At 41.8% G+C, this 22,945-nt stretch overlaps 1 protein-coding gene across 1 annotated transcript in view; it reads right to left on the minus strand.

Moving 5' to 3' along the window:
• Window positions 1-22,945, minus strand: part of LOC309552734 (aldo-keto reductase family 1 member C1-like) — a gene marked incomplete at its 3' end in the record, with an annotated part of 95,233 nt that overhangs the window by 48,401 nt on the left and 23,887 nt on the right. Inside the window, exons 2-5 of the mRNA XM_082253655.1 lie at window positions 18,188-18,355; window positions 11,497-11,613; window positions 8,891-8,968; window positions 3,548-3,670 (exon numbers count right to left, since the gene is read on the minus strand). Coding sequence (XP_082109781.1) covers window positions 3,548-3,670; window positions 8,891-8,968; window positions 11,497-11,613; window positions 18,188-18,355 — 486 coding nt within the window. The remainder of the gene's footprint in view (window positions 1-3,547; window positions 3,671-8,890; window positions 8,969-11,496; window positions 11,614-18,187; window positions 18,356-22,945) is intronic.

The raw sequence follows: 22,945 nt of genomic DNA on the forward strand, positions 1-22,945 counted from the left end.
ACATCTGAACTTGTGTATAAGGGTATATATACACACATACTTATATGTATATATATACACCTAGACATATATAGGTGTGATAGTAGCAGAAACATATGCTTGCGCTAATGAAATCATTTACACTAATATGGCTCCGCTCCTATCACACCTATATATGTCTAAGTGTAAAATACATATAAGTATGTGTGTGTATATATACCACTATACACAAGTTCAGATGTTTTGCCTGCCTCCAAAGAACCCAAAAAAATGCCAAAAAAAACGCTAGCGCTAAAAAAAAAAAAAAAACGCCCAGGTGTGTTCTTGCAGGCATTTTTTGGGGGTTTTTGGAGGCAGGCAAAACATCTGAACTTGTGTATAGTGGTATATATACACACATACTTATATGTATTTTACACTTACACATATATAGGTGTTATAGGAGCGGAGCCATATTAGTGTAAATGATTTAATTAGCGCAAGCATACAGGCATACCCTGCTTTAAGTACACTCACTTTAAGTACACTCGCGAGTAAGGACACCGCTTGTTCAGCTTGGCATGACACTACTCCTGGTTTTTAACATTGGCGTCTATAGGTAATCTTGGTCAGCTTGACATGGCACTGCTCCCAAACCATAAGTGACAGGGATACTAAACTTAGGGATCACTGAGAGGGGACCCAGGACTACAACATATCCTGTTTGTGGCTGGCCAGCTTGCCTAGGAAATCTACTATGTCATAGTCCTGAATCCCCTTAACGTGCTCCCCAAGCTTGGTGTCCTTGTCACATGGTTTGGGAGCAATGCCATCTCAAGCTGACCAAGATTTCCTATGGAGCTAGTGTATTTACATGCATTGAGAAATGAAAAAAGGTATTGCTTCACTTTAAGTACATTTTCGTTTTACATACATGCTCTGGTCCCATTGTGTACTTAAAAGTGGGGTATGCCTGTATATTTCTGCTATCACACCTATATATGTCTAGGTGTGTATATACATATAAGTATGTGTGTATATATACCCGTATACACAAGTTCAGATGTTTTGCCTGCCTCCAAAAACCCCCAAAAAATGTCTGCAACAACACACCTGGGCGTTTTTTTTTTGGGCGCTAGCGTTTTTTTGGGCATTTTTTGGGGTTCTTTGGCAGGCAAAACATCTGAACTTGTGTATACGGGTATATATACACACATACTTATATGTATATACACACCTAGACATATATAGGTGTGATAGCAGAAATATATGCTTGCGCTAATGAAATCATTTACACTAATATGGCTCCGCTCCTATAACACCTATATATGTGTAAGTGTAAAATACATATAAGTATGTGTGTATATATACCACTATACACAAGTTCAGATGTTTTGCCTGCCTCCAAAAACCCCCAAAAAATGCCTGCAACAACACACCTGGGCGTTTTTTTTTTTTTTTTTGGCGCTAGCGTTTTTTTGGGCTTTTTTTGGGTTCTTTGGAGGCAGGCAAAACATCTGAACTTGTGTATAGTGGTATATATACACACATACTTATATGTATTTTACACTTAGACATATATAGGTGTGATAGGAGCGGAGCCATATTAGTGTAAATGATTTCATTAGCTCAAGTAGTGTTTTCTGCTCCTTTCACACCTATATATGTGCAGGTGTATATATACATACATGGGTGTGTATATATACCCCCTATACACATGTTCAGATGTCATGCCTGACTCCAAACATGTGCTCAAAAATCCCTATAGACGCCTGCAGCCAAAACACAAGCTGACAGGGGCGAAGCCATATTACTGCAGCGAAAGTGACTTCAGAGAAACTAGCTTTTCTCTATAGCGGTCACCCTGATATGGAAGGGTTTGGTCACCCTGCTATAGCAGTCAGCGTCAGTTCACCCTACACTACATTACGGTCACCCTGATATGGAAGGGTTTGGTCACCCTGCCATAGCAGTCAGTTCACCCTACACTACATTACGGTCACCCTGACACTTCACACTTTCCCTACAGAAACTAAATTTTTGCACCTAACTAAAGTGTAAAAGAGCACCCTAACTACACTAGATATCCCTTTCCTCACACTAATAAATGCTAAATGACACTTTTAAAGTAAAATTAACAGAACTGCTTCCACTCTCTTCCATGTCCCTGTATAACAATGCTAGGAATTTGGCGGGGGCTATCTTATATACTGGGGGGCGTATTCACTAATGATTGGACTATGGACCCCCTAGTCACTCCAATCACATTCCTAGCATTCTCCTACCCCCTAAATTGGCTTTTGCTAATGGTTCTGGTCCAATCACAGGCTTTTAAAGCCCATTTCCTGGCCCTTTGCATTTTGGTCGGTTCTGGTTGCCGAATTCCGAACTTTTTCAGCAAAAAGTTCTAAATTCGGCCAAACCTCGAACAGTCAATGTTCGGGTCGAACCGGTCGATCATCCCTACTGGTCCCCCCAAAAGTGTAAAAAATGTCAGTCAGGGGTCCGATCTGTCCGCCGCAATGTTGCAGTCCCGCAAAAAAAAAAAAAAATCACAGATCGCCGCCATTACTAGTAAAAAAAAAACACACACACAATAAAAATGACATAAATCTTTCCCGTAGTTCGTAAACGCGATAACTCAAATCAAAATGCGCAAATCAAAATGTGCAAATCAATCAAAATACGCTTATAGCATTTTTTTTAACCAAAAATATGTAGCAGAAAACAAATTGGCCTAAAATGTAAAAAAAAAATTAGATTTTTACATTTTCTTTTTTGGGAATGTCATATAGCAGAATGTGAAAAATATATATTTTTTTTTTTTTTCAAAATTGTCGCTTTTTTTTTGTTTAGAGCGCAAAAAAAAAAAAATCGCACAGGTGATCAAATACCACCAAAAGAAAGATCTATTTATGGGAAAAAAGGACGTCAATTTTATTTGGGTACATCATCGCACAACCGCGCAATTGTTCTTTAAAGTAACCCAGTGCCAAATCGCAAAATAGGGCCTGGTCAGAAAGAGGACAAATCCTTCTGGGGCTGAAGTGGTTAAGGATAAATTTATCTCAACAGCCATTAGGAATACGGATATGCAGATGCTTACTGGAAGCGTATTTAAAAATAATGAAACTATGAAACAGCATGCAAGCAAAAATGTACATGTCAAAAAAATAAATAAATACATTTTAAAAAATAAAAAGCTTTTAGCTGATTGTCACATTAACTATAAAAGGTTTAATTGCTGCAAACTTCTAGTTTAAGAAAACATGATCTCCCTTTAGCCTACTTTTGTAAAAACATTTTTTTCTATCAGTCATGAAGAAATTCTCATATTTACATAAAGCCTCTATGAAGGTGTTGAGAAAACTTCATATCTTTCGCCCTTTTGCAAATTTTTCGGTTTGACCTCACCCTTAATACCTCACCCTTCTGACCACACCTCTAACCTGCAGGACTGGCCTAGGATCAACATATCCTGATGACTGACTGGCATGAAAGAGCACAGGCAAAACTTGAATTACTTGTTTGTTTGTTTTTTTGTGGTGTTGCACGCCATTGGAGAATAGAAGTTATTTGTGTCAATTACCTGGTTGCAGACCGGTTTGTATCGCAGGTCAGGCATATTTAGTATGAGTTCTAGCTGCCGCCGGTTAAAGCTGGATACTCCTATTGATTTGGTTAGACCAGCTGCCTTACAGTCCTCCATCGCCTTAAATGAAAAAGATATATACACATGTGAGTGGCCATAGCACTTTTTAATATTATGGTAATCAATCACTAAAGCACAATACTATGAAGCATTTTGTACACCTTGCTTGCTAATTTTTTATTTTGTACACCTTGCTTGCTAATTTTTTTTATTTAACAATCATTTTTTTAATTAATTTGTAAGGATCGACAATACACAAATTAATAAGCAGTAGTTGAGAACATTGGTTTAAACTTCAACACAAGGAAGCGTCATCAGGGGAGGACTGGGCCAGGGGGCAGAGAGGCAATTGCCCCCCGGGCTACTCGATGCCCCATAAAAAGGCTGCACCACATCTGACACAGACATGCCTAAAGGATTCCTGGTGAGGGGAGAAGTGAAAAGTTCCCACCGCTAACGTACTGAGTGTGGGATAAAGACAAGGACAGAGCGCAACCCTCCCCCCGGCATGGATAGGGTCAGCTGTGTCTGGGCAGGGACTGGTGTTATGCCCCACTGGAGACTCTCCTCCTCCGACCAAGCTGTCCCAGCTCACCCCAAGCTCCCCTGCTGTTGGGAAACTGGATTTGGCTGGAAAGTAGAAAGTACCTGGAGCAGGGCTTCGGCCTGGAATGGGGGTCAGGAGGAGGCCGGGAAAGAGAGAGAGTGGGAGGGGGGCCGAGTGAGTGGGAGGGGGGCCGAGTCGCTGCACCATGGGCTGAAAGTTGCCAGTCTGCCCCTGAGCATCAGTAAGTTTTTAGAGCGGAGGAAAAGACACATAAAAATCCAGTGTGTTCCAAACTTGGGAATATAGCTAAAGGTTACAATCCTTTGAATAAGCAAAAGCTTTATGGTGAGAGAACCAGGTAATCCATTTCTTTTTGAAAGTGGAGGTGGAATAATTCCTATAAGCCAGCATCAATTCAAATGGTGCTTGAGTATTTAGCCTGGAAATGACAGTCGATAGGCTAGGTGCGTCAGATGATTTCCATAGACTGGCTATGGTGATCCTTGATGCTATCAAAATATGAGACACAATGGTTCTAAGGGATGTGGGATACATATTAACATTTATTCCCAATAAAGTTGTGCTTGCTTGCTAATTTTAACAATCAAAATGTGTGCTTTTAAGAGCATTTGAGGTTTTTTTTACAGCTGAAGTTATCGCATGCATGTATTATTGGCAATTGTTTGCAGTGTTTTGTATGAATAATTTTATTTGCCTTTTTAGCACTCCTTGAAGCCAAACTCCAGGCAAACCGCTATATACACATAGATTAAATGCATATATGGAGGGTGTTTTACCTGCAAAAGCATTTGTTTCTCTCCATCCAGTCTTGAGATTTACACATCTCTGCCACACAGCACAACCCTCTCTGGCAAGGCAGGAGACCTGATTTTTTTTCTGCTGCAGTTCAGAAACACTTACAGGCCTTGCCCCAGCCTGTGAATGGATGGTAAAAGGAGAAGCAGCTGACTGATGAGCTCCAGGTTAGTAGCAAATCAAAGGAAACTCTGCTCTTAAGGTCTCTTTAAAATCAAGCCCATTTTGGCTCGAAACGCGTTGGTTCAAAGCAGCATTCAAAGTGGATGAAGTGACAGCTAGCAAATCTTTGCAATAAAGATTTTATTGCCGTGAGATATCTGCAGTCCAGGCTTTCAGTACTTGGATGAGTTCATCTCCATGCCGCTTTGCTCTCTCCTCCTTTCAACATGTTCCTTATGAGTACTGCAGCACACCTAGTTTGTCTCTGTGCTGCTTCTTCCTATCTAAATCTGAACCTTGCTGTACAGAGACTGCAAGAGACAGATACCAGGTCAAATTCAGGTACTTACACTGAGTGCATTAAAAAAAAAAACAAAAATACTTTTTCAAAAGCACTACACAATACAGTACTTTGAAAAAGTATTCATATCCCTTGAAATGTTCCACATCTTGTCATGTTACAATCAAAAACAAATGTATTTTATTGGGATTGTAGGTAATAGGCCAACACAAAGTGACACATAATTGTGAAGTGGAAGGAAAATGATAAATGGTTTTCAAATTTTTTTACAAATAAATATCTGAAAAGTGTGGCGTACATTTGTGTTCAGCCCCCCTGAGTCAATACAGGAGGTCCCCGGGTTACACACAAGATAGGGTCTGTAGGTTGGTTTTTAAGTTGAATTTGTATGCAAGTCAAAACCGGTACATTTTTTAAGTGTATTGCCACCAAAAAAAAAAAAATGTTTTAAGTTTTTTGGATAGCATAGGGAAGGGTTACCACCCCTGTAATGTTTGTTTTGCTGTCTGTGCCCCTGTTCTGAAGATTTCACCTCACTTTCTGTCCCTATGGAAATTGGATTTTGAAAATTTTGGGTTGTTGTGGAAACAAGGATTGGTGGTAAAGCTTTGGTGGAGACACCTTTTTCCCAAGAGAACTCCTACTGGAGTGAATTTCCCTTCCTAGGCATAGATTTCCTCTCACTTCCCGTTGTCCCCCTCCATTTGTAAGTAGTAGTCATTTGTAAGTCCGATGTTTGTAACCCGGTGACCGCCTGTACTTCGTAGAACCACCTTTCGCTGCAATTACAGCTGCAAGTCTTTTTGGGGAAGTCTCTACCAGCTTTGCACACCTAGAGAGTGACATTTTTGCCCATTCTTCTTTGCAAATTTCACCCCGCCCATAGGGCTTAATCGTAGATCTCCCTCTCCAGCATATGCCACAGAGCTTATGGACGGGCTCCTTAGTTGAAGGAAGATTGTCGGGAGAAGCACCTCAAGTTTTCTTGGGTTACATTGTCAAATGGAGTAGAAGAACATACAGTTCAAGCCAAGGCACTTCACAAGACCATACAGTTTGTCACAGCCACTGTGTTAGGTTTGAGACTGATGTTACCAGTGGATGGCTTCTGCTGGAGGGGTGGTGGAACAGGTCAAATAACACTGCAGTTGCCACTAAAGAGATTCCAGAAGATTCTGCAACACCAATCAGTGTCCCTCACTCTGTCCCTACTTGTCCGGAACCTTCCCCTGTAGTGAGCAATATCCACGTCCTGCAAATTCCTCTCCCCAACTTGCCACTCACTTGAAGTGTGCCCAAATGATGTAGAAACCCCTATTTAACCGCTTGCCGACTGCTGCACGACTATTTATTGCGGTGTTCAGCCCCTCACAGGCAAATCGAAGTAGTACTACGTCGCTAGCCTGTGAGGCTCTAGGGAGCGAGTGCGCGCCGCCGGAGGCGCGCTCCCGCGCGGTCACGGACCCCCCCGCGCGTGTTCCCCAGCAGACCCGATGTCCGCCGGGCACTCACGATTGTCCGTTACACCGGAAGAAAGGCAGGCGGCTAATGTAAACAAAGCCGCCTGTCATTCTTCCCTGTGTAAGAATGGAGATCAGACGGTTCTACTATGTAGGACCGTTGATCTCGGTTCTTACACTAGTAGCCACAGCCAATCACAGTTAGAAACATGCCCCTAGGACACACTTAACCCCTCCCTCTCCAATACAGTTAACTCCTTCACTGCCATTGTCATTTTTACAGTAACAGTGCATATGTATAGCACTGATTACTGCAGTAATGTCACTGGTAACCCCAAAAGTGTCAAAAATGTCAGTCAAGGGTCCGATCTGTCCGCTGCAATGTCGCAGTCCCGCAAAAAAAAAAAAAATCGCAGATTGCCGCCATTACTTGTTAAAAAAAAAACAACAAAAATCTTTCCCTTTGTTAGTAAACGCGATAACTTTTGCGCAAACCAATCAAAATACGCTTTTTGCGATTTTTTTTACCAAACATATGTAGCATAAAACAAATTGGCTGAAAATTTTGATTTTTACATTTTTTTGGGGAATTTCATATAAAAAAAAATTTGAAAAATATTGTTATTTTTGCAAAATTGACGCTCTTTTTTTGTTTATAGCGCAAAAAATCGCACAGGTGATCAAATACCACCAAAATAAAGCTCTGTTTGTGGGAAAAAAAGGACGTCAAATTTGTTTAGGTACAGCATCGCACGACCGCAATTGTCCGTTAAAGTCACGCAGTGCTGAATCGCAAAATAGGCCCTGGTCAGGAAGGGGGGTAAAATCTTCCGGGGCTTAAGTGGTTAAAGGTTCCCAAGGTAAGATGGCCAGCTCAATTCTCATGAGAATTCAGCATCAAATCAGATGCTTACCTTCCCAGAGAGGACTAACAGAGTCTCTAAGAGGCAAACGTCCCTTATTGACACCTCTTCCCTTGTAACAATGGCACAGTCCTACCTACAGGCAAAAATAGTTCCTGCATCTGCCTACAAAATCATAAACTTTCACTATAAGAAGCAGCAAATAATATACATGTGTATTCAAATGTAAAAGCGGTCTTAAAATACATTCCAGCATTTGCAGTTTGCTCTTCAGACCACCTTAATGTAAACACTCACTGGCCACTTTATTAGGTACACCTGTTCAATTGCTTGGTAAATTGCTAATCAGCCAATCACATGGCAGCAACTCAATGTATTTAGGCATCTAGGCGTGGTGAAGACAACTTGCTGAAGTTCAAACCGAGCATCAGAATTAAAAAAGGGGATTCAGGTGACTTTAAACGTGGCATGGTTGTAAGTGCCAGAGAATGGTCCAAAAAAAGAGAAAATATTCAGTGAGTGGCAGTTGTGTGGACGAAAATGCCTGGTTGATGTCAGAGGTTTTTGGTTGTAACATGACAAAATGTGGAAAACGTTAAGGGGTCTGAATACCTTTTCAAGCTACTGTACATGTAATTATGGCTTAATACAGAATTGCAATATTGTATCTCTTTTCTATCTGTCCGGAGTTCAGCTTTAAAATATTACTAGCAATACCTGCCATTCTGTAAGCTTGTATTGAGCAGAGCATAAAATGGAGCCATTTCTGGTGATTGTAAATTCTACTTCTGAGAGGCGAGAATAAGAAGGATAAATAAAAGTAAAGTATTTAAATTGCTAATATACTACAAACATTATCTCAGGACTGAATGTCCTGGACGTCCTGTTCCAAGGACAATGTCACATGGTGCATCCAGAGCGACTAGTTCACGGCATAGATGCAGCTTAATATTATAGGGCCATTTATTCTAAACTGCATACTACTGTTTCATCATCCGTGTAGTGTATTAAAACTAGGCCATGCTTTCTATACATTATGCTGATGATAGCCAACAAGTCTGAAACAGGTTTATGCAGTTTGCTTCATTGTTTACTGTAAACTTTACCCCAGTATATGAACTAGTTTTGTACCTTCCAAGTGTCACGAATGTCTGTGTTGTGATAGATGACTTTTCCATTCTCATCCATTGGATAAGGTTCATCCCCAGGCTGTTTTGTGGAAGAAAGAAAACATGTTTATTTGTGATATGGAAATTTTTCATATTGGTAATGCGTTTGTAAAATGTATCATTTGTTCAAATATACGTATACAGAGATACTTTAAGATTTAGCACCTTAAAGTGGATGTAAACCTGATTCATGAAATTTGACCTAGGCACATATATCTGCCGTGTTTTCTTATCTCTCTCCAAAGCACTAAGTCCTGTGGCTTTCTCCTGCTCCTTTCTTCTGTTATCAGTATGATAACTTCTGGCAAGTTCTCTTTTAACTGAGATAATACCCAGACTAATTTTGTGTCAGGGTGGGTGCCTTTAACCACCTCAATACTGGGCACTTAAACCCCCTTCCTTCCCAGACCAATTTTCAGCTTTTAGCTCTGTTGCATTTTGAATGACAATTGCGCGGTCATGCAACACTGTACCTAAACCAAATTTGTGTCATTTTTTCCCCACAAATAGAGCTTTCTTTTGGTGGCATTTGATCACCGCCAGGTTTTTTCTTTTTTGGTGCACAAATAAAAAAAGACCGAAAATTTTGAAAAAAAAAAAAAGTTTTTTTGTTTAGGTTATAACATTTTGTAAATAGATACGTTTTTTCCTGCACTGATGAGCACTGATGACGCCGCACTGACAGGCACTGATGAGGAGACACTGATGGGACCTGCAGACTAAACCAGGAAGAGGCATCTGGCACCTGATGAGGTTACAACAAAGAAGGTCACATGGTACTCGGCTTTTAAGAATGGCACAGAATCATGGTCGGTCAATGCTGGATTCACTGGCAGTGTGAATTTTGGCCAACACCAATAAAAAAGTTATTAGGAGGAAATAAAAACACGAGCTGGGGGTGGGGGAGGGGGGGAGGGCAGGAGAGGAAGGGGAATTCATCTTCAACCTATTGCTGCAGATTAATAATTGCACAGCTCACAGCAGTCTTCACTGTTTTTATATATTTTTTTACTAGTAATGCTGGCAATGTACGATTTTTAGCAGGACTGTGACATAGCAGCGGACAGATCAGACACCTGACATTTTGTACACTTTTGGGGGGACCAGTGACATTACTACAGTAATCAGTGTTAGAAATCTGCACTGTTGCTGTACTAATGACGTTGGCAGGGAAGCGGTTAACACCAGGGGCGATCAAAGGGTTAAACGTATGCGATGTAAGCGATTGTGGGTGCCCAGCAGGTGCGTGCAGATCAGCTTCCCCGCTCGCGCTGCAGCGCTTGCTCCCGCAAAGCGACGTACGGGTAAGTTGTTTCGCGGAGTCTGCCGACCTGCCCCCGTATATCTGCGGCGGCTGGTCGGCAAGTGGTTATAGGAGCCTTAATCACATCACGGTCAAGAATGCATACCAGATTCTGTTGATCACTGAATTGTTTGACCGTCTCAAGGGAGCAATGGTCTTTACCAAGCTTGACCTAAGGGCCACTTATAAAAACAAAAAGCGGAGCGCCTCTAAGTGTAATCAGTTTAATATGACAGAATCAGACAGGTACAAGAAAACTGCTGACATTAGAACAATTTGAAAAAAGCTCATCTGTATAGTGGCCTGCTGAAGCATGGAAGTCCACGTCCAGGTATTATGGCTCCACGGTGGTCATGCAAGAGATAGTGCAGAGCGGGGAAGCGTAGTAAGCTGAAGGTCCATCTAGCTGGATGGCCGGCAGTTTCCGGGTACTTCTCCGTTCCTCAGATGCTGACAAACAGATGAGCTTTTTTCAAATTGTTCTAATGTGAGCAGTTTTTTTGCATCTGTCTGACTCTGTCACATTAAACTGATTACACTTAGGGGTGCTCCGCATTTTGTTTTTATTCCTGTATTACAGAACTGACTTCTCTCTGCAGCTGAGCTGGCCCTGGGTGTCATCCATTTCCTCATTTACTTATACCATTCAGTGACTATACATGAACTCAAAACCCTTTGATGCTATATAGGTATGTGTTATGCTCCAACCTTTACCTTGTTTTATTAAGGGCCACATATAATTTTGTAAGGATCAAGGAGGGTGACAAATGAAAGACCACGTTTAATACCAAAACCGGTCAGCAATGCGCCCGCTGTCTTCCAGGAGTTCATCAATAATGTCTTTTGTGATATGTTGCAGCAATATGTGGTAGTCTATTTGGACTTGAAAAAAGGTAATAATTTCTTAATTAACTTAACCCAGTGACAATTGCTCCCAGGCTGCTTGCACCTAGATTATGGTCCTGCAAGCTGGAAAATATTTGTGCAGGGTGCAGCTGAGAGTGGCATTGTTACGTGACAGCTGAGCGTGAGATTGGCCAGTCCTTTGTCACGAGTTATCGAAAAAGGCAGGGGTCTGACATCCGCTTTCCTCACAATACCCTCATAAAAAATAAAATAAAAATAATAATTCAAAGTTAGTTTACAGCATCATATACAGAAAAGTATGTGATCAAATGGAAGAATCTTACATCCTAATAATTTTTTGAGCTCCCAGAAGAGGTAACATAATAGTTGCATTTTGGATTTTTTTTTTTTAATAGTACCTTGAGTTCCATGGGGTTGTGGATAAGGAATAAATCCATATAATCTAGCTGAAGATCTTGCAGGGACCTTTCAATTGAGGGTCGTACTCTCTCAGGCGTTTGGTCAGTCAGCCAGAGCTAAAGAAAAAATGGTTGAAGATATATAATAAAGTAATAGCGCTAACAACATTTTTCAAAAAAATGGGGTGCTTTTGGAGTTTTGGATGTTCCCATCCACATTTGTGTGTCCCAGCTCCTCCCGCTACAAACCTCATAATACAAAATAACTCAAAACCCAGCAGGGATCCTGGGAACCCCTCATCATGGGAACAGCTAACCTCAGAACTTAGTGCAGGGGTGTGAATGCCCCTCATAATGGGCAGAGTCAGTGTACAGGCCCAGTCAGTGTGCAGGCCCAGGATTTCAGCACAGGGATCATTGGTACCCCTCATAATGGGCAGAGCTGGTGTATAGACCCAGAATTCAGCAGAGCGATCTCACCAATAAAGTCTTAAAGAAACAGGAGAGACTTTCTTTAATTCTCCGGCATCCACCACAACACTGAAAAATAGGTTTTGGATGGATCAAAAAGGAGAAGTATAGCCATAACTCTTTTGGCTATACTTTCATTCTGCACTCCTGAGGCCAAAGCCCGCTGTCAGCTGAGGTCACAGAGCCAGTGCAGGCTCTGAAAAGATCCTGTCCCTATGGTCAGGATCCCCTAGAAGCCTGGAACGGCAGCTGGCTTAGCCTCTCGGTGAGCCAGCCGCTCATGCTCCCTGAATCGCTTAATTCTAAGTCTTAGAGCCAGCTTCCGACCAATGCTGCATCCACCTAGGCCAGTATACAATTAAGGCATAAGCTAAATACACAGTTGAAATTATATATATAAATATATATATATATATATATATATATTTTTTTTTTTTTTTTTTTTTTTTTTTTAACTGTTATAACAGAAAAAAATCCTGGCACACTGCTCAGCTAGTCTTGTTATACACACATGATTTCTACACTACAGCCAATGAGTAGCACCATTATTTAGAGCTTGTAGTGTTCTAGCTTCCTTTCACACATAGTCCAGTCAATTACCTAGACTTTGAATGAGCATCGGCACAGTGGTGTGGTCCACCCTGAGTTCTCTGTGTAGGCACACCTAAGTGTCTTAATCTTCTGGGCCTAAGGGGAGCCAGAAACATGCAAAACTAAAAATTGCTCAATATAGCAATGTCTTTTGACGAAGATCAAGTGTAGTATTGACTTTAGCCCTTAGGGGTGTCCCTGCTGCCCAGCTAGGATGTTGAGAACCACTTTTATCTACCCAAGCCTTTTGGTCCTTGTGGAGTACCCTCTGCTTGGCTTTGCAGGATTGCTGATTCAATGTGGCTTCCCCACCCCCCCTCCTTCCCCCACCCGAAGGTGGTAGAGCTTAAACAGCCTGTAAAAAAGTGAAGACCCAGATGCTGAGGGTCAGGAGGGAAGCTGCCAAGCAACTTCTGGCAAAGCTACTCAATATGGGGGAAAAGCACGTCCAAGAAGAACCCTGCTTCCAACTTCCACCGAGACTCTGGATCAAGTCCCCTCCTGAAACTGTTCACAGATTGGCTTCCCCCCCATTGGAGCCCTAGATGAAGCAGGCAATCGTGCTAAAGTTGAAAGAGATGGACGGCCGAGTTCCCGACATGACCCGAGAAGTCTTTGGAAATTAAGAGTATACTGGACCAGGGCTTCAGCTAGGTGGAGATGCTGTCTGTGCAGACCTTCATACAAGGCATATTTTACGTTGCCTTTGCATCGTTACAGGTCTGCAAGAAATACTGGGAGTTGGTTAAGACCTGCACCATGGTTAAAGACCCAGTCTGGAACCTCAATGCCAATGGATTCTGGACACGTAGGTGGACTGTCATTCAGGGGTTGGAGGAGAGACCCTTCCACAGGGGACCTCCAGCACCTGCAGCACTGCTTCTCTCTGGGAGCCTCCGTGGGAATCCTGCATTAGGTGGCATAGCCCCACATCTGCTGTGGCACGCATGGTCACGTAGGTAAGGATTGCAGTGAACTTGCTTGCAGGCTACGAGACCAAGGACTGTCTCAGGTCCAAAGCCTACAACCTCAGAGTTGCGTTTGTTACAAAAAGAGCTGGTTCTTGGCAGAAGAGGAATAGAAACCACATTGTGTGGATTGCTGTCAGAGGATAGGGGGTGCCGGGTATGTTTGCCAAAGGTAAATGATGGTGGTACAGGATTTGGGGAAATATCTCCAGAAGTTAGGAGACGCAGAAGAGTGAGGGAGGTAATATGGGAGTGTGGCTTATGTGGGGGGACATATCCCATGGCACTGGAAGTTCTATTGGTATGTGGATTCAGAATTAGCAGGTGATGATGAGTGCAGTAATAAGGTGAAGAGAGGAGTGAGGGTGATATATATATAACCTGTGAGGCAGGGAAGAGGGGTGAAGGAGAGAGGATACTACTGTGAGAAGGAGAAGTAGGGAGTGTATAATACAGAGTGGTTGGATTGAGAAGCAGACTGGATGAGAGATTAAAAAGCTGGATGAGGAATCATGTCAATGTAGGTAGTCTGTTTAATGTTTTGCAGTGGTCTGCTGTGGATGTTCGCTTTGTGCATTTGCTGAAGTGCAATACTTAATCCAATATTAATACTTTAGCCAAGAGGATAGTTGCCAATGCAATCCCTGCCTGTGCGTCCCCTAGAAAAGGCCTACATTTATACTGAGTTGGGTGGGGGTATTGGCAATTAATCAGTTAGGATTGCATAGGAGGAACACATGGCTAACAGAACGAATGTTTCACACCAAAGGCAAACTACAAGACACAGCAAGAGAGCAGGAGGGCAGACAGTTCTTAAGATAAGATCAGCTCATAATTTATGTATAGACAATAAGAGAGCAAAATTAACATCACAGTGATATGAACAGAGGTAAAGATTAAGCGCACTGAAAATAATGAATTAGTTGCAGTTAAAGGTGGAATTTGAAAGCAGCATAGATTACCTGTGAAGGGATAGACAAGAGTTTTTTTAAATTATGCTGAGCCGCAGTGAAATACTTAATGCAATATTACTACTTTATCCAAGATGATAGTTGCCAATGCATTCCCTGCCTGTGCAACCCCTGCCTGGGGGTTGGTTGCCATTAGTTTGCCTGTACAGTGCCTCATCTGTACCAAGTATTGAACCTGCTGCAGCAAAACTGACCTATGTAAAAGAAAAAAAAAATGGCATTTAAGATTTTTTTCTGCTAGCTCTCTTTATTTTGTAAACAACAGCTTGGGGAGCCAGTTTGTATGATGAAGCCACAATGAAGTGCACTTGGAACAAGATTAGAGATTTTTTGGGTAAATGCTGGTGTTTTTTTGGCAGACTTTGGATGGAAATAAAGTTTTGTACCATCGTGAGCAAGCCTTATGTGAAGAAGCCAAAATTATAGTATGCTTAGGTTTCCCTAAGCATAATTTATCGAGACATTATGATCAATACCATGGGAGGAACCCAGAAGGTACTTCCTTTATGGCAATTGAACAATATCGTCCACACTGGAGGGGGGGACAATGTTAGGAGGGGCATCTCTCAATTGGAGACTAAATGGATTTTTTTTTGTATAGGCCTTTTGGTCTTAATGTCGATTGGGACATCAACTCTTATTACCAACAGTTGAGATATGCTTTTGATCCTGTTAGATTATCTGTATTTGTGTGCTTTGTTACATGTTGGGGTGTGGTTTCTCTCCGGCCATTGACTTTGCAGACTTCCGTTTTTAGGGTTTGGTGCCAGTGTCACATTTTTGATTTTTATTTTCCATAGCTCTACATCTTTTGGTTTGTGTTAGAGCCTGTTTGGGATATGTTGTATTTATCTAATTTTTTATCTGTTTTTTATTATTCAAAATTTTTGTTATTTTAACTCAAGAACATTTTTTTTTGTTTTAGCTCTCTTAATTAAGTACTCAATTGTTTGTGCCTCTTCACATGTTGGCCTACACCTATAGTGTAGGTGTATTTTATAAATGTATATTCTGTCTGCTTTCTGATTTTCAGAGTATAGTTTGTTTAGCACTCCATTAGGTTTATTCCTGGGTGTGTATCGTTTTTTTCTGTGTTCTATTGCCCCTATTCATTGTCAATTCGGGTGTATTGGGCCTTTTGTTTTGTTTATCCTAGCCGTGGAACGCATCTAGCGTCAGTTCCGGTCTGATCATGGAATGCACTGCCGTCATTTACGGTCTCTCTCTCGGAATATGACCACTTCCGGTTATTTGGCGGTACGTCATTTCCGGTTTCGGATCCCGCAAGGATCGGTTGTTTCTCGCTCCATTTTTGACCCAGTGCCACCTAGTTTTACCTCTCTTGGAACATTGAGGGGTGTGTGTACTCCTTGAGTCCTTTTTGATTATTACCAGGATTTACTATTTTGTGCTCATTTTCCCATGATTTACCTTCACCCACTTCCGGTCTATGCCCTATATATAGAGTGGGTATACGTTACGTGGCCACACCCCTGATGATGTCACCTATGATGAAACGCGTCGGGGAGGAGCTTAACCACGGGACTCTGGTACTGCATACCACTGGGGGTCGGCCATATTTTTGGTTTGAAATGGATCTACACCACCGCCACCTTTGTGTTTACATGCTTATTCATATGGAGGAAGTGTGAGTACCTTGTGTGCAGTTTCTACATGTTTACTAAATCGTTTTCAGAAATATATGCGCAATGATTGCTTTTTATTTCCTTATTTATATGTTTTGGAGCCTGTCTTCATGCTGTTAAGGAATCTGGATTCACTGACCAAGTGATTTTACAAGAGCTGACTCTGACTGCTGCTCAACCCAGTAGTCATTGAAATCTGGTAAGAGACAGTGCGTTTCTCCCTCTTGATGGTGGATCAACTGTCTCCTTCCCACTATCCTTTATGCCTTACGTCACTAGAGGACTGTTTGGAATTATTTTGAGTGCTGCTGTTTATTTGATTATAATACACTCAGGCCCAAGTTCATCGGGGGGGGGGGGGGAAATGACTGCCAATGTGTTGTTTATCAGCGTTATCCCCTTTCTGTAGGCTCATGTTACTCCCCTCCTCTACTTTAGAACAAAAATCAGAATCATGTAATGTCTGTGCATCCTCAGGAAGCAAGTGTCTGACACTGTGTTCAAATAATTCAGCTGACTCCTCCATGCCTGATGCTGGGGCTATGGCAGGAGTATCTGTGGACAAGGAGGCAGAATAAGCCACTTTAGCAGCTGTGGTGGACTGTGCACTAGTCTCTGCTTGGGTGATTGAGGATGGTTTAGTAAGCCATCTTCTCTGCATGCTTTGGCTGGATTGCACGGGCAACATCACTAAACAGAGAAAACAGTGCCCTGCCTGAGGATGGACCACATCCACCGTTGCCTGTGGACACAGATGCTGCTGGTCCCCTCACAGTGCCATGGTATTGTCTGCCTCCCCTTGTTGGCCTACCAGACAGTAAACATGCCCTGTCGCATTTTAATATACTGTGGTAAACGTGCACCAACGCGCTGCAATATACTGCCGTAAACGTGCACTAACGCACTGCAATATACTGCAGTAGACGTGCACTAATGCACTGCACTATACTGCCGTTAATGAGCACTAACACAGTACACTGCAGTAAACGTGCACTAACGCACTGCACTATATTGCCGTAAACATGCACTAGCACACTGCAATGTACTGCCATAAATGTGCACTAACACACTGCAATATACTGCAGTACCTGTGCACTAATGCACTGCACTAAAACGTGCCTTAACGCACTTAACTATACTGCAGTAAACATGCACTAACACACTGCAATTTACCGCAGTAACAATTCACTAACACACTGCAATATACTGCAGTAAACCTGCCCACAGTTCACCCAACACTACTGGCAGGTGATAGGTTGCTTTAAGAGGGCTGTATGGTGCGCCAGAAAATGCCTCATCCACCATCGGGAGAGGATATCCATTGAGGACTGTCACAGACTGGCCCACAGTCTGCTCAGAGACTATAACCTTATGGACTTTGAGGAAGATGATGTCTGAAGATTTCCCCTTCCTCCACTTTCCCATGTGCGTCTTTGTCCTTTTAATATAGCTTTGAGTTTGTGAACACTTTTTCTCTCCATTATCCCCCTTTCTTATCTCCCATCACACCTGTTGCTTATTGAATGGTTTTTGAAATGTTGCATGGTTTTATTTGTGGTGCCATGTAGGACGTGCAGGACAGTGGTTTTCCTCAGGCACTGCACATCTGACATTGCATCGCTAGGTACCTTAGGGGCCAGACAATGTTTTCAGGGTAAGCGGCATCATGTCTGACGTGATGGTTCGGGGAACTGTGCTTCACACAACACGTTAGGCATCATACCGCAGGGTGAATGTAATTATTGTGTGATTGGAACTGTATTCTAATGTAATGTATTCATGCGCTGCGCCGCAATGCAGGGTGGAATGTACCCCGATAAAGTATTTCGTTTTTTATATTTTATAAAAAACTCCTAACTTGATTTCTCCTAGCTTGATTTCTGATGTGATGAGGACTACTGTATATAAAAACACTTGTATATATTTTTATACATTTCTGAAAATATAAATTTGTACGTTTCGGTTTATGCCAAATTTCTGCTTGTTCTTGAGTTAGGCATTTTTGGAAAAATCCCATAATAAATGTAATAAAATGTACAGTCACCTTCCCGGTATAGAAGATGTCCTCTCTTTTCAGTGTTCCTCCTGCAATCTTTTCCCTGATGGCTCGGCCCACCTCTAATTCATTACCATATATAAATGCACAGTCAATGTGACGATAGCCAACTTCAAGGGCAACTCTTACACTTTCCTCTGCCAAGCTCTTAGGAACCTGAGGGGTAGATAAAAAAAAAAAAAACAACATTGATCAAAATAACACATTGCTGCAGTATCCTTTCTGGTACATGACTCCAGTGCCATTGCGCCTTTTACTCTGGGGACTCAACCTTTACATTTTTCCAGCTGGTCACTGGCCTGAGACTCAAACTGACAGATTTATAGTTATTCAAAGTTGTATGTGGCCATTATTCTTTAAATGACAAACCCAGGGATTTTTTCAGATGGAACTTGGCGGAACTCAATTCCACTACCTCCGATGCTGGCCCTTTGCTCTGGCATTGGCCCTTCACTTCTGTGTTTATGGGCACAAAACCCACTCTGCTCTGCATGACAGCAGAGAATAGTGCAAGGTTGTGGCATGTCCTTCTGTGTTGTGGTTGTTCTGAGCGAGTACACCGACTGTCTCTTATCAAACATCCTCTTTTTAGCTCAAGGTGATTGTAGCTATATTAGTGCACTTGTTACAAAAACAATTGTGTACAGTACGTACTGTATGTGACACTTTTTGTTATTTGCATTAACATCCAGATTTCCATGACAAGCTTTTATGGTGTACACCCTTCAAGGTCAAAGCAGTATTGTTCCATAGGCTGCTTCTGCCTTATATCTCCTGCTGCTGTTGTCTGAGTACATTTATTTTGACTGCCAGTCCAAGCAGCTCATCCCTTCTATCTTATTATTCCTGGTAGAGTTTTTAGGCAAGTGGCTCAGGGTGTCTTTTGGTCCCATCATCCTGTCAGGCAGGACTCTTCTTCCCAAACGATTCTGCACACTTTTGCTGCTCTGCATCACAAGCTTTTTTTGGCCCATGTTCTGATTTCCTCAGACTTCGATGGAATTTCAGTTCATAAATTCTGAATTTGGGAGGTTTGAAAAACCATAATTGGTAGAACTTATATGTAGTAGTTCAGTATTGAGCAATTTCATATTATGCATTTAAAAATCACTTGAGATTCTCCTTTAAAAAAAAATAAAATAAAACATGTTCAACCCCTTCCCAACTGTTTGCTGACATTCCCCAACACAATGGGGTTGAGTTACTAAAGGCAAATAAACTGTGCACTTTGTGCACTCAAATGCAGTTGCATTCTGCAAGGGCAGTAACTACAGAGCTCAGTAAATGAGGGCTGACTTCCATCACCCAATCATGTGTAAGCAAAAATTATGTTTTTTTTTTTTTTTAATTTTCCTTGCTTGTGATTTCCTTGCTATTCTTTGTAAAGTGAAGCTTTACCTCATTTACTAAGCTCTGGAGTAACTGTCTGTGCAGAGTGCAACTACACTTGCAAAAGTGCACAGTCTATTTGCCTTTAGTAAATCAACCCCAATGTCCCATGCAGAGGACATGCTAAAATATTCCTTATGAAAGCCAGGCAACACTTCAGGCCACTGGAAATAATTGTGTTCCTCTATGTATCCTATGGCTGTATAAAGATAGACCCAACAACTCACTGACAAAACTTTGACAATAATCAGGCTCCAGTCTCTAGGGTACTTTTTACAATTTATTGCACCCAACACAAGGTCTCTTCTTACGCAGACGACATGCTCTTCTTGCTCACTAACACCGCTATATCTATACCGAACCTACTCGGCGAATTTGAATTGTATGGCGCTCTTCCCAATCTGAAAATAAATCTGCTCAAATAGGTGGTGATGGGGGACACCATTGCCATGCCTGAAAACAACGCTCTGCATTCTAATTTTAAATTCACGTGGACCTTGTCAGCCCTAAATATACACAATACTTAACCCCTACTCTCCCATGATATATAGCAATCTCTTTCTTACACTATTTTCAGCCCCTACCTATCCCAGCTCCTATGCTTGCAGCAGATGTGGCCAAATCACATACAGCTACCTCCTTTGATATTAACTATTTTCTCCTATGCTTGCAGCGGATGTGGCCAAATAACATACAGCTACCTCCTGTGATTGTAATTAATTCAGGGTGTGAAAAAAACAGATTGAGTCACTATATCCTGCAAGTTAAGGCTAGTACACACTATAAGAAAATCGGGTGTACATTTTTGTCCAAAGAATTTTTTGTACAATTTTCGTATAGTGTGTACACAACTTTCGACAGCCGATTCTGAATTTTCGTACGAAAATTCTCGAAGGGTCAAACTCCAAATTTTTCTCATACGGCAAAAAAACGAACGATTTTCGTTTATTGTGTACTATTTTTGTACGATTTTTGTACAAGAAAAATCAGAAAAGAAAGACTGCGCAATGATCAGAAACAATAGACAAAAAAAAAAAAGCCTTTGTCGTACGAGAATTTTCATACGTATTTTCGTTCATTGGTTCCAATGTGAAACTATGAGGAAAATTGGATGATCATTCGCCCGATTTTATGAATGACATATAGCAATCTTTCCTGACAGACTCCATGGCAGCATGGTCTTGCCTCCTCCGACCTCCGAGGAACCCACTCCCATAAATCTTTGCTCTGGGCCAGAGGCCTATTAATATGCCCTGGATGTGCAGCAGCATCTTCTGGCCCAGGTCTGGTTGTGGTCGTGCCGGTGGGGATAATACATTCCTAGTTTATGGCAGCAGTTTGATTGTTTGTCTGCTTTTCTTTCTCTCCCTTCCCTGGGGCCTAGTACAGCTATGGCGGCTGGAACGCATCTACGCTCCAATCCGCCGCTTCGGTGGTTTCTGCACAGCTGTGGGTCTCGGGCAAAACTGAGGCTTGGTCCGCGCATGCACAGTCCAGGCAAGATAAATATCTGTCAAAGCAGCTATTCCCTGGGTTGCACTGCGGGCTTATGAGGCAGCTTGCCCAGGCACTATAATACATAGCTGAGGTGAGTACTGTTGCTCCAGGTTCTCTGGGTGGCAGGCTGTTGTGGCTCGCTCTCCCTCACCTTTCTCTTGCTGGTTTCTTTCCAGTTTGCCTGAGATTATGGTCGTGTTACCGCCCCCCTGTGGCCAACCCTTACACTGCAGGTAAGTTGTTTTTTTCCCTACTTCCAGTATGGTTTGGGTTCCTTGGTCAGGTGCCTCTTTTTTTTTATATAATATATATTTAGAACAGTGCCATATGTCACAGCAAACAATTTCTGAGATTCAAGTATATCAGCTTAAAAGGCGACATGTACATTTATATTTAGAAAAGAGAGCACAGGTGAAATACAAGAAACTAAGCAGTTATTTGTTATACATAGCTCAGGTGTTCACACCTTTGAGAGCTCAGGGTGACTTCTGTCATGTTATCACAGACTAAAATGGCAAGAAAGTCTCGGCAAAGGGACATATATCACATCCTAGACTGCCTAGGCTGGTGAAAAGCTAAATTAATTGAGATGATCTTCCCCAGGCCGAACATCAGGGGAGGAGGGCTATGGTAGCCTCCCCTAACACACCACCCAGGATTGAACCAAGCCAAAACACGTTTAAAGCACCATAGGGAAGATAATAGGAAAAAAGAAAAACAGTGCCATCTTCATGAAAGGTGGTCTCCCCCTTAGTGGCAAGACATTAGTACTATCTGTCGGGTTAAAGCGCACATACAAAAAGATTGGAGATGAAGGACCTCCCAGATCGTCACAAAGGGACACATAGGTTTACAAAAAAGGAACTTTATTAAAGATAACAATTGAAAAAATATGAACTATGCTCTATATCAGTGATTTATACCGGATTATCGGCTAGTGCTGCCAATCAAGCTCCATTATTGCCAGTTTAAGGGTGGACCGTCATATTTTCACTGCATGCATGCTTGCCTTTACCCACAGTGGTCTATTAGGATTCACCTTTGTCGGCATCGGTTATCTTTACAGGTGTATTACACCTATACAGGACTGCTCACATGAGCCCATTAATGCCGGATGTATGTGTGAATGTGGAGGGTAATGTATGCCCAGCTGCCCCATCCTAGTTTTAAATGACAACGTTGTCTCTTTTATTGTCTGGTGAAGGTCATATTGATGTGATTTTTTTCAATTGTTATCTTTAATAAAGTTCCTTTTTTTGTAAACCTGTGTGTCCCTTTGTGACTATCTAGGAGGTCCTTTATCTTCAATCTTTTTGATACAATTTATTTAGTCATGGGACTGCACCAATTTTCCTTGTGGTGAATTTGGTGATAAGGTGCATTAAGTCAATGGAAATAGCAGGTTTGCAATTTCCAAATTATTGTGGTTGATCTGGTGGAAAATCCCTCCACTTTTCCTAAGAAACATACAAACCAAATTTCAACAATGGTAACAAATTCAAAAAGAGAAAAAAAAATGAGTTAGCAAGAAAGAGAATAGGGGAAAAGGTCAGGAACATACTTGGATTCTCGCAAATGATGTCATCATCCACGCCAGGCCCGCCACCACCGAATATAGTAGATATCATCCAGAGTAAGGTGAGTAGTCAACCGCTGTCCCATCTGTCATAAAGGGTAAATCTAGTCCCCCTACTTCTGGGATTGAACACGCTGCCTAAGAGATGCTTTCACCAGTTCTAAAGGGCCATACACACTATAAGATTTTCTGAAGACTTTTTCCTTCAGATTTACCTTTTCTATGTAGTGCAATGGGCCTGCCAGATTCATTCATACAAATTGAAAGTATTTAGGTTTGACTTC

Source organism: Pelophylax lessonae, assembly GCF_965119305.1.
Source record: "Pelophylax lessonae genome assembly, chromosome: 4".
In the NCBI taxonomy this organism is placed as follows: Eukaryota; Metazoa; Chordata; class Amphibia; order Anura; family Ranidae; genus Pelophylax; species Pelophylax lessonae.